The sequence below is a fragment of the Berghia stephanieae genome, chromosome 13 (genome assembly GCF_034508935.2).
Source record: "Berghia stephanieae isolate SIO BIC M18660-M18661 chromosome 13, UCSD_Bste_1.3, whole genome shotgun sequence".
NCBI lineage: Eukaryota > Metazoa > Mollusca > Gastropoda > Nudibranchia > Aeolidiidae > Berghia > Berghia stephanieae.
In genome coordinates this window covers 16,019,392-16,031,891 of record NC_088372.1, presented here as the reverse complement: position 1 = coordinate 16,031,891, position 12,500 = coordinate 16,019,392, and the positions used below count along the sequence as shown (strand labels likewise).

At 39.7% G+C, this 12,500-nt stretch overlaps 2 protein-coding genes across 3 annotated transcripts in view; one reads left to right on the top strand and one right to left on the bottom strand.

Annotated features, from left to right (window-relative positions):
- The window catches only part of LOC144958901 (uncharacterized), a 5,172-nt gene extending 1,047 nt beyond the window's left edge, over window positions 1–4,125 (bottom strand). Inside the window, exons 1-3 of the mRNA XM_078891186.1 lie at window positions 3,811–4,125; window positions 3,041–3,186; window positions 1–2,711 (exon numbers count right to left, since the gene is read on the bottom strand). The exon at window positions 1–2,711 is cut by the window's left edge and continues 1,047 nt beyond it. Of these exons, the coding sequence (XP_078747312.1) occupies window positions 1–2,711; window positions 3,041–3,186; window positions 3,811–3,922 (2,969 nt within the window). The 5' untranslated portion in view covers window positions 3,923–4,125. The remainder of the gene's footprint in view (window positions 2,712–3,040; window positions 3,187–3,810) is intronic.
- LOC144958688 (advillin-like) overlaps window positions 1–12,500 on the top strand; it is a 94,595-nt gene that overhangs the window by 52,157 nt on the left and 29,938 nt on the right. For both annotated transcript variants that reach the window (XM_078890826.1, XM_078890825.1), the window contains 5 exons: window positions 7,250–7,312; window positions 7,860–7,990; window positions 9,904–10,009; window positions 11,237–11,350; window positions 12,256–12,372. In XM_078890826.1, coding sequence (XP_078746952.1) covers window positions 7,250–7,312; window positions 7,860–7,990; window positions 9,904–10,009; window positions 11,237–11,350; window positions 12,256–12,372 — 531 coding nt within the window. The remainder of the gene's footprint in view (window positions 1–7,249; window positions 7,313–7,859; window positions 7,991–9,903; window positions 10,010–11,236; window positions 11,351–12,255; window positions 12,373–12,500) is intronic.

Below are 12,500 nucleotides of genomic sequence, written 5' to 3'. Positions count from 1 at the left end.
TCAACCTCTGCTCTGGTATTACACAAACCACCTTGAATAATAATGGCATTGATAATGTCTAAATGTTTCTCCCTATCCTTCACTTCCTTTGCTTTCTGCTTTCTTTCATTCTCTTCTAACCTTTGCTGCACAATCCTCCGCACCTCTTTTTCTTCATCTCTACTTCGACGTCTAACTTTGCTCCGATTCTGCTTTGCAAGAGTTAACAAATGAATAGCATCTTTGGTTTTTTTTCTGCTCAACCATTGTCCAGTTTTGTTGTGTTTAAACATGTTTAATGCAGATCGTAAATGCAATGATGCATGTCTGCGTTTGCCAATATCAAAATCAAGGTCTCCAAAGAGCCTTTCACCTGTAATATTTGATAATGGAGCCGTCATCAACACCTTCATGACATCTTCCTCAATATCTCCAGCAAAAACACCATCACCAATGAAATCAGACAACTGCCTCTTTAGAACATCTAATGTCTTCGCACAGATGAAACGAAACGTTTCAAAGAAAGTTTCAGACTCAAGACAATCAATGTCCAAAGAGGGAGTTGAATAATCAGAGAAGACTGGTGTTGTTGCTGGTACACCAACCTCAAGAAATCTTAGCATAAGAGTGACAAAGGGGGGAAATTGTCCATATTTTACATCGCTATTAATCAATCTCCAATAAGGAGAGGTAAACAAGAAGTTAAATTTAGCCAGAGCCGACACCATACTCATAACATTGCAATCGCGAATATCATCAAGAATACTCTGTAATTTTGTATTATCATGAGAAACCTTATTTTCGAGGAATTCAACAATTTGTGGTTTATGGTACATGAGTGCAGAGGCATTGTCAAATATGTTATTGAATCGATTAGATCGATAGCTTGAAAATCTTGAAGTAATATTCACAGACTCCAAATAAACCAACCATTCATGTCGACAACCACTCTTTTCGTCAGGTCGTGGTCCAAATACATCTGCTGCAAGCCTTATGAGCCGTAAAGCAGCAACCTCATTATCATGTCGAAATCTGTAATACTTCTCTGGGTAATTATCCCTACCTAACTTTATGTCTTGACCGTCAAACTTCAATTGAATGTCTTTTAAAGCAGATTCAGCAGCAGTTGCTACACCCAATAAAAAATGGGCATTACAAAATAGAAAAAAGGTGCTACAGTCAGTACCCAAAATTTCATATTTATAATTTGCCAATTTCTGGTCGAACAATTTCATTACCGAAGCACGGTCAGTCATTAAGCATTTCATCTTCCCTAAAATTTCTTTCAAAAGGCCATCCCTTAAAACTGTCTCATTTGTAGTGCAATAAATGTCACATAGTTCCTTCAGTAAATCAACTGACTTTTCCAGCAAGGTACTGGCAGTCTCGGATGGTATTTCACAAAATCCCAGACTCATAGTGCCTCCATTTGATAGAACTATGTGTCGTTCCAGGTAACGCCGTTTTTGTCGTGAGGTTTCATCTAAACCAAAAGTAAAGTGGTCTGTGTCTCTTATGCTTTCTACAGCTTGTGTTTTCGACAAGAAATATCCTTCACTGGCAATATTAAGGGCTGTCTGTGTAGTTGGGAGATCACTTACTTTAATTTCATCTTTATAGAGATATTTTGAAACAATATTAATGACCTTTGAGCATTTTGTTGCCGCAACATCCCCTTCCCCTTGTAAAGCCATGTATGTAAGATGTACATCATTTGAATATGAGTTATTGAGGTTCCCCCTTGCCTTTAAAATCACTTTCTTTGAAGGACAATTACAAACATCATCTTGAGATAAAATAATCTCTGCGGTTTTGAGGGCTTCACGAGTATCCTCTAGTTTACTTTTGTATTTAGATTTGAGCTGCTGGTCAGCTCTCCTCTGTCTCTTTACCACCTCAATTTGCCCCTGCAATTGTTTAATTTCTGCGGAATCCGCAGTAATTTTCAAATTTTGACGCCGGACTTTCTCTTCAAGCTTACTAAGTTTAAAGCAATTTCTTTGATCAGTTTGTGTGCTCCTATTGATTGATTTTGATTTAACTTTAACATTCTCTTTCATTTTGCAGTTGCATTTCTCAAGTTCAGCTGTTTTAGTTTTACTAACTTCTATCCGTAATAATTTGTTTTCATATTCCAACTCCATCAACTTGTTTGAAAGGAGCACAATTTTATCCAAATAAGCCTTTGATGCTCTTTTTTCATTTTCTAAATCTGTTTTGAGATCAACCAATTCTGAACATGGATGTGTAGAAGAAGAAGAAGAGGAAGGATGGTTAAACAATGGTGTTTTCATTAACAATCCTAATGCATCAGGTTTCTGTTTTAACTTTACTTTATCTTTTTTAGCTTTAGAAAGCTTATGCTTTATTTGCGAAGGAGTTGAATGAATGGCCAATGGTTTAAGTAGAGCCTGAATCCATCTAACAATAAAGTTTTCTGACAAATTTTCTTTTGATTTAAAACAATCAAGAGCCAAAATGGTACCAATACAAGGAACAAAAGATAATGGAGGAGAATAAAGCTCCGTGTCTCCAAGCAAAACTTCCCTGTCGAGTCCAATTTCCTTGAGCTCATCGGGCAACACGGTAAATAGAACATCCTGCTGGAGGAAGCTGGTATGTTGATCAGACGACAGGGACTCCATGTTGAAACAGGCCTTTTGAATCCTGTACTTCAGTTGTGCAACTGTCATGTCTTGATCAGGAAACAACTTTGCAAACCACGACAATACCTGAAAGTGAAAGAAAAAAAATACCACCAAAAATTAATGATACGAACAATTATCATATACCCCTTACCTTTGAAATACGAGAGCTCAAGGCACTTGACACTGAAATATAGATGAATATATCAAACATATTCACACACACATATATGTTGAAAACAAATGGAGAAAAACTTTGGTGTAAATTAGTACTTGTGCGTAACAGGCAGCATATTTTGTCTTAGATATTAAGTGTTGCCGTCGAGGGGGGGGAGGGGGTCTTAGTGTGGATATGCAGGAAATTTAATTTAGTTCACTACAATATAATATATATATATATATAGGTGAGTACTTACTGTGTCCCAACTTGCAGCTGCTTCGTTCTTGAGAGAGGAAAGTTGAACTAACAGTTTATTCGTCAGGGGGACAACGGGCAGAGATACTCTTCTCCCTCTTCCTTGCATCAGAAAGTGCGTCTTCATGATCGAGTATGTGTCATCATCTATAGAAAATAAAACAATTTGAAAAAAAATTATCATCCAACCAGTTCAGTAATCATAATAATAAAATAAGTCAATAGTCAATAGAGTAGCTGATGACTGGACATAAGAATTCCTTCCACTCCCAGTCTGCCCATAGTAGTAAAACTAAAGTAAAGAAAACATATAAACACAGTGCCAGCATTTAAAATACTCAGCTGTTCCGTTGTCCACCTAAGTAGAAGAGGGAAATATCCACCAGCAATTCCAGTTGAACGAACTGATCAAAACATAAACAGTACAGAAGGGGAATCCCTTGAGAAAAATTGACTGTTACTAAAAATAGAACAGTGCGATTTCGTTTGTCGTTAATTTCTCTAAATCCAAGATGATATGTGCAACCTAAATACCACACATCGTTAGCTTTTTAAATATTATTTGGTATTTTCCCAATTGAATACATGAAAAAGACATAATATTAATTAAACAGGCATTAGAACATCCGAATCGAGAAGAGTCGGGTCGAGAACACAACAACCTAAAAACATGGCCGTTCCCGTGCTCCGACCTCTTCACTGAAATATATAATTTCCTATAGTTTATTAGTGCAAATCATTAATATAAATCATCAAACATCTCTAACTTACGTATCATTGGTGATCCATGTAATTCGTGTGATGAAAATTCCATGGTTCGATCAGAATCCTGGCTTTCGCTTTCCAAAATGGCGGGCGGTAGATCGCTGGATGGAACAGCCATGATGGCCGACAAAGGCCGTGAGCCGGGCTTCGTTGTATGGTTTACCACATGTTTAAAAGTTGTTAATAACTATATCATTGGTCTTCAAAAGAGTCCCAAACTTAAACATATGATTTGTGTGATTGTTGAAGCTTCGGACAGTGGGTCGGATTTTCGAATGTTCGTCCGAAATCATTGTGTGAATCGAAATCTCCGTCTTCACCTCGTCGTTTCGAGTATTCAGAATGAGCGAAGGCCTTGATCCGTGGTATCGAGATGTAGATAAATTTCTGCCGACTTCAACGAAAAAAACCGCAAACGAATCCGTGGATATGTGAAAAAGTTATATGAATTTTACGGACCAAGGGTCATACGAAATCGCCGTGGCAAGCTGAAAAATACGCGACATTCTCCGATGGTACACTATATTATTCAGTTAAAGTAAAGCAGCGATTCCATTTTTAAGTGTTTCCACAAAGTTTAATGAAAAGATCTAGTTTTAATCTTTGATTTGATATAAATATTTTTATTGTTTGATTGAAATAAACTCACAAAAATCAGGTTTAAAAATGAGAGATTTTCAGTTTCTCAGGCCCACTGGACATTTTGTCGCCGGCAAACTGAGGCAGCAGCTGCTTCTTATGGTTCACACTATTATGTTATGACGATCGACCCAATCAGCAAAGTCCGGTCCGCATTCGTGCACCGTCGCGAACCCGCCTGGTAGCATCGTCACAACACACCTTTCGACTAGATGCTCTGCCGTTTCGGGTTCTTGTCCACAGCGTGGACATAAAGGACAGGAAGTTAGACCCCACTGATGTAACGCACCGGCCGTTAGGCAGCTCCTCGACCGAAGCCGATTCGCAGCTACCCAGTGTCTCCTCTTACTGGTATCAAAGCCTGGCAACTTCTCACCAAGCTTAGAGGAGTGTAGGTCCCCGCCCCCACGAGGGATTGAATTCGTCCAAACCGACTTCCATCTCGTATGTGCAGCTCTGTCCGTAGTCAGGGATTCTGCGTACAAGGGTTGCCGGGACTTATTTCGGCTCGAAACGGGGGCACCGTTCATTATGCGCATGAGAGGGGTATCCCCTTCCCTCTCTCTTTGATCTTACTCAGCCAGTTTCCCGTAATGGTCTCTCTCCGGACATCGGGGGCTGGATCGCTGCCATTACCGGGCCCCATTCTCTAGGGGTTGTTGCTAGCGTTCCCGACACTATGTGCATCGACTTGCGAAGTTTTACATCCACCTTCTCAACGTTTCTGCTTCTACCCCACACTGGAGCGCAATACTCCGCGGTGGAATAGCATAGTGCCAGGGCGGATGTTCTCAGGAGCGCTTGGCTAGCGCCCCAAGTCGATCCCGCCAGCTTCCTCAGAAGACTATTCCGCTTCTCTATCTTCCGGGCAACCCCTTCGAGATGAGCCCGATAGGTAAGGCTGCGATCCAACGTCACCCCTAAATATTTTGGACGCGGCTCATATGGGAGTGGCTGGTCCCCGACTAGGACATTCAGTTTACGGGTGTGCCAACCACTGCATAAGTGAAATGCAGTGGCCACGGTTTTTGAAGTGTTCATCTTCAGGTACCACTTGTCAAAGTAGGATTTGAGTCTGGTGACGTCCTCGCTGAGTACGCTCTCGAGACGGGTCCACACTTTACTCTGAGTAACGAGTGCCCAGTCGTCTGCGTATCCCAGCCTCAGGGAGGAAGTGTTCGGCATATCGCTAATGTAAACGTTTAAACAACATTGGCGCAAGTACCGACCCCTGAGGGACCCCATTCTTCAATTTCCTTACTTTGCTCGTGACGTCTCCCAGCGCGACGTGGAATTGCCTTTCCCCTAAGATCGAAGAGAACAACTTCAAGGTCTTTTTGCACCTTATGATTTTTGCAAGTTTGAGCATTAACCCATCGCACCAGACCGTATCGTACGCCGCTGATAGGTCTATAAACACAGCACCTGTTTGCTGTTTTCTCTCGAACCCGTGCTCAATATGCTCTGTAAGGGCAATGACCTGCTCCGTGGTGCACCTCCCTTCCCTGAAGCCTGCCTGCTCTGGTGGCAGGGCAGCGTCTAGGACCGGCCCCCATCGGTTTAATAGAACACGCTCCAACAATTTGTAAAGACAGCTCAGCAGCGATATGGGTCTGTAACTGTCTGCCTCCTTCGCCGGCTTCCCTGGCTTCAGGATGGCAACTATCTTCGCGTGCTTCCACACTTGTGGAAGCTTTCCTTTTGCAAGGACGTCCGACATTGCCTCTGCTAGCCAGGCCCGTGCCCTGGGGCCCAGATGCGTCACCATATCGGGATATACACCATCTATCCCTGCTGCTTTGCCGTTCTTTACTTCGCTAATGGCTGCACCCACTTCTCGGGGACTGAACGGGGCCGTCCAGTCCGACTCCTCCGCAGGTAGCGAGTCCAAAATCGTTCGGTACGCCTTGCGGACACCGCGCTCAAAAGCCTGATTAGGGACCCGCTTACTACGGTTCTTAATATTCTTGGCAATTGTGTCTGCCTCGCATTCCGGTGCAGCCTTCGCGAAATTCCGATCTGGGTCCAATTTCTTTATCAAACGCCAAGCGTGGCGGCTGGAGTGTGTAAAGTCGAGACTTTCCACGGTCTCCTGCCACCGTTGCTTCCTTCCCTCTGCCAGAGACTGAAGTAGTCTATCGGCTGTGTCCTGAGGCGGTTTTGAGTACCTATTACTATACGGTTAATGTTAATTTTATCTTTGTTTTTTTTTTGGTTTTTTTTTTTGTTTGTTTTTTTAATGTCAAACTCCGTAAGATAGCCCTAGCGTTAATAGGTTTTATTACAGTGTCACTGTGTGGCAGGGCTTTAACGATGGCAACTCTTGTCTGTACACTTAAAAATGTTTTTGTTCGTTGCTCATCGGTCTATTTTAATTATTTTTCTTTTGCTTGTTTTCTTTGAGAAGGGGGGGGGGGGAATTCTTTTCTTTTTTAAAAAAAACTTTTGGCCTTAAATTTTTGTTCTTTTTTTTTTTATTGGTCAAACATTGGTAAAATTATACAGCCGTCAACTTGTCAAAAAAAAATCATTTTAACTCTGGTTTTGCAAAGTTTTAGGTCGAATAATTTCTAACAAGTTGGGGGTGGGGGGAAAGGGGGGGGGGGATATATACGTCGACAGTAATATTCGAATCAAAACATTTCAGGCCAATTTTATTATTTTCAAAATGGTTAATTGTCGTTGTATCAAAACTTGCTCTTCGTTTAAATAAATAAACAATCAAAACAATAACAACAAAGTTGAATGGAACGAGGTCTATAATGTTTTGTTTTTTTGTTTTTGTTTTTTGTATTTTCTTTTTCAGGTCAAGGAGAAAGCATCCCTCAACAGTCACGTGCACTTTTGGCTTGGAAATGAAACCTCCCAGGTTGGTTGGTTGGTTGGTTGGTGATGCTTTAAAGTATTGGGGGGAGGAGAGAGAGAGAGAGAGAGAGAGAGAGAGAGAGAGAGAGAGAGAGAGAGAGAGAGAGAGAGAGAGAGAGAGAGAGAGAGAGAGAGAGATGAAAGAAAAAAAATCCAAAACAAAACACATGCAAATAAAAATGACTAGATCGTTGGTGGTAGAAGGGTCTTGTAGCCCAATGGACAGAGCGGTCGACTGACACAAACAAAGAATTGAGTTTGAATCAGTGCACAATCGAATTTTTGTTGCGTACTAATTATTTGTTTATTTATTTATTTTATTTATTTATTTATTTATTTATTTATTTATTTATTTATTTATTTATTTATTTATTTATTTATTTAAAAATAGATAAATGAATAAATACACGAATATATTGTAAGTAAATAAACCAACCAATAAATATACAAAGTAAATGACATAAATATTCTATGTTAGATCTGTGTGGCAGGTCCAATGATGAACAAAATAGAATATAATTTTCACATTTTTTTTACCTTTTTCCATGTAGGACGAAGCTGGGGTGGCCGCTTATAAAACAGTGGAATTGGATGATTTGCTCGGTGGATGCCCCGTGCAGCACAGAGAGGTCGAGGGTCACGAGTCCAAACGGTTCCTTAGCTATTTCCCCAAAGGAATTAAGTAAGTCTTGATATTTCTTTCCACTAGAAGAATATGTTGCACTATACTGTCATTTGAAAGGAAATTAAAACAAAAAAAAATCTATGTGTATTCTTAGGGCTAACCTACACTGGAGACTGACCCCGACGACCGGGGGCACGGACAAAATACTAAGAATAAAGAGAAGAGCCGCTAGATCTACCCTTGCCAACGCCCGACGTCCTTTTTTTTTTTTCTTTTTTTTTTTGGGTGTTTGTTGCAAGTAATTCAATCACGTAATGTCAGTATGGGGCGAAGTGGCCGGGTAGTTAAGGCATTTTTCCTGGGTTCGTGCCCCACTTCAGACACTTTCGTTTAGTTTTGTTTTGTGTCTTTTCGTGGGCAAGCGTATAATTAACCCCTAGTTTTTCTCACTTTGGACAACATGGGCGATCACTGTTGGCACCTACCAGACCTTTGTTTGATGGGTTTTCGACAACATGGGCGATCCCTGTAAACACCTACCAGACCTTTGTTTGATGGGTTTTCGACAACATGGGCCATCCCTGTAGGCACCTACCAGACCTTTGTTTGATGGGTTTTCGACAACATGGGCGATCCCTGTAGGCACCTACCAGACCTTTGTTTGATTGGTTTTCGACAACATGGGCGATCCCTGTAGGCACCTACCAGACCTTTGTTTGATGGGTTTTCGACAACATGGGTGATCCCTGTAGGCACCTACCAGACCTTTGTTTGATGGGTTTTCGACAACATGGGCCATCCCTGTAGGCACCTACCAGACCTTTGTTTGATGGGTTTTCGACAACATGGGCGATCCCTGTGAACACCTACCAGACCTTTGTTTGATGGGTTTTCGACAACATGGGCGATCCCTGTAGGCACCTACCAGACCTTTGTTTGATGGGTTTTCGACAACATGGGCCATCCCTGTAGGCACCTACCAGACCTTTGTTTGATGGGTTTTCGACAACATGGGCGATCCCTGTGAACACCTACCAGACCTTTGTTTGATGGGTTTTCGACAACATGGGCGATCCCTGTAGGCACCTACCAGACCTTTGTTTGATGGGTTTTCGACAACATGGGCGATCCCTGTAGGCACCTACCAGACCTTTGTTTGATGGGTTTTCGACAACATGGGCCATCCCTGTAGGCACCTACCAGACCTTTGTTTGTGTTAACGGACAGGTATTATTTTACACCTGAGTATGGTGAGAGAATGTGAGTAAAGAGTCTTTTCCAAGGACGCAACTAGGCTCGAACCCAGGACCGTCCGATCTGAAAGCGAGTGTCATACCACTAGACCAGCTTACCGCCATTAACATGCGAAATATTAAAAAATTGAGAATAGAGGAGTCAATTTTTTAAAAAAAGAATAAAAGTAGAAGTCTTTTTTGTTGAATTTCCAGTAACATTTTCTTTGGAATTTTTATGATGTTTCCTATTATTATTTAACAAGAAGGAAATAGGTGAATTGGACTAAATATTTATTTTAGTGGGTTTGCCCCCAATCAAAACTAACCACGTTCAAATTTTTCTAAAGCAATTTTGAACTGTGGTAAAATTATACCCTTTTTGTCATGGAATTTTAGATTGGGCAAAATAAAATTATGAAGTTATGTTTTCATAGTTTGGAAGTGTTTTGTTAAACAATTACTCTAGCCTATATAAACGCTCTTCGTCAATAAAGATCATCCATACTTGATCTTTAACGTCTTGTAATCATCATCTGCATATACATCATGCTACTAAACTAGTAATGCCACCTTATGATTCAATATGTAACCTATTCATTGTTCATGCATTGTTCAGAGGACTGGTTACACACTTCCAAGGAGTTTTGAACGGGAAGAGAGGAATGTATAACGTCACGACTTCTGCTTTCCATTCATACAATTTTTTAAGAAGAGTCGTATCCATTTTTTTTCCAGAATCAAGCACGGAGGGGTGGCTTCAGGCTTCAATCACGTCAACAAGGGTGTGTTCCATGCCAGACTTATCCACGTCAAGGGGAGACGCAATCCCCGTTTCTCTGAGGTTTGATGATGGTTTATATTATGTTTGTTTTTTTTTATAGTTTTACTTTACTGTAATGAATTATAAACCACTGTTTATTACAATGTTTACATGTAAACAATAGTTTCTGATTATATTATTAAGCAGAAATTGCGGGTGGTTGGATGGGAGCATCACCCTTGAATCATATACCTATGATGTTCGCATGGGTATACGATCCGATAGTGATGTCGTTTCTTCTTCTCTTTACTAGCCTATCCTGCTTCTTTGGTTTGTGATTGTATTTTTGACAGGGGATATTTTTTTTTCTGTAAATCTTCTGCCTGTTTGTTCTTGGTTATTTATAATTTAGCTTATGATAACTTTAGGTTATGATTTTGATTTACATTTGTACTATTTTTGTTAGATTGCTTGTTTTTTTGTTTCAGCGGTCTCTCATATAACCTCAATTGTGTTGGAAGAGACCTAAAGCAACAAACAAACAAAAAAAAATAAGCAGAAATTAGCAAATTTTTATAAGAAAATAATTGTGCTTCCCTGAATGGGGTCCTTGGCTGGGAGGGAAATAGTCAAATGTATAGGAATAGTTTTCAGAGATGATTTTTTTTTCTTTCGTTGTAAACCGTCTCTCTGTTGTGAATTGTTATATTTGTTGTTTTGAATGCATAATATAATCATTTGAGTTTGTTCTTCTCAGTTGGATCCTGTGCTTGTGTCTGGATGAGACTTTTAGGTGATCTCAAACCTTGGAATCTACGTCTGTTCCCTTTTTGAACCAATTTCCCTTTGTCTTACTTTTCTTGTGTGCTTTTAATTGTTATCTAGAATTTTTACTATCCCAATTTCTTCCTTATTACTGGCGCTGGAATGACCTAAATTAAATGTGTTGCAAGCGCTGTGTAACCCTAAAAAACAAACGAAATAACATACCCAACTATCCATTCACAAGGTGATGGGTGGACAAGGGGGTCTGTGCAAACCTGATATTTAAAATTGACATTATTTGTATTAAAATTATCAAATTGGAATCAAATGAATGCCCTTGTTTTAAAAAATTAAAATTTGTTTCTTAAATTTAAAACGAAAACCATAAATTTCTCCCTTTTTAGTCATTTGGGCTTTACACTTAGTTTTCTTGTTCTGGTTTCCTCAGACAATATTATTTTAACGGATTGGGTCATATTTTGTTCTTTTAATAGATGATCTATATTATGTGTGTTATTAATAGTCATTTTCCTGTGTTTGCAGTGTGCAGAAATTGGTTGGGACCAGATGAACAAGGGGGATTGTTTTATTCTGGACACAGGCAAATTTATCTTCCCCTGGCTTGGATCTGAAGCCAACAGGGCAGAGAAGAGAAGGGTAAGTTGCATAGTTATTCCTGGAATTCATATAAAATTACTTAATTTCGCACCTTTTATAAATATCTATTGTTCTATTTTAAATCGTGCTTCCTTACAAAGGAGCATACTATTTCCTGCCCATCAATGTTTTTGTTTATTCATCTTAATAACGCCACTACCACTACCACATTATCTCATTCGTCTGTAGTGTTTCATTCATCCTTTTTTGTTGATAAAGGGGAAACCCGAAGCGTTTATTTTATCTGTTTTCGTATATTAAATTGAAGCTTACATTCATTCAATTTCACATTGTTATTTACAAAATTTAGTTTTTATATTATGCATTTACAATGATATCTCAGATGTTGGGACCAGCTTAAAATCCCTGTTATAACCCAGTCCTGTTATAGCCGAATTTCAAGGGAACTAACCCACTTGGCCTAAATCACCATTTAAAATGATGTAGCATAGAGTATAAGTAGACTATACACACACACACACACACACACACACACACACACATACACACATATACACACCCAGAGCATTCATGAACTAGGCCTAGCCTAGTTCTAATGTTGCCTTTAGCTGTAGGCTTAGCTGAGCGTAATGTAAGCTTACATTGTAGTTGGAGATATTGAATGGGTTTCGTGCCCTTTAAAACTGATTAAGGTCTTAAAATTCCTGCAATACTTTGTAAATTTTACCAAAGGCAAAGAGGGAGAAAAAAAAACTGGGATTTTAAAGACCCCTGCTATAACTGGGTGCCTGTTATTTCCAGGCCTGTTATACTGTGCTCAGGAAAATGTAAAAACTGATAGGGTAGAAGTTGCCACAGCCAAATAGCGAGATAGACGGTGTTAGGCTTGAGTGAGTTAATGAATATTGTAATATTTCAAAGTTATTATTTTTTTTCCTATCTAGACAATGGAACACAGCACAAGACTCCGTGATGAGAGGGGAGGAAGTGCCAAATGTAGCGTTTTTATCATTGAGGATGATGACAGTAACACTTTTCCCTTGGACAATGAAATCAAAGCAGTAGGTTTTTTGGTTGATTTTAATGATGATGATGATGATGATGGTGGTGATGAGGCTGATACGATGATGATGATGACAATGATCATCTTCATCATGATAAAGATGATTATAATGATTGTGGTAAAAAA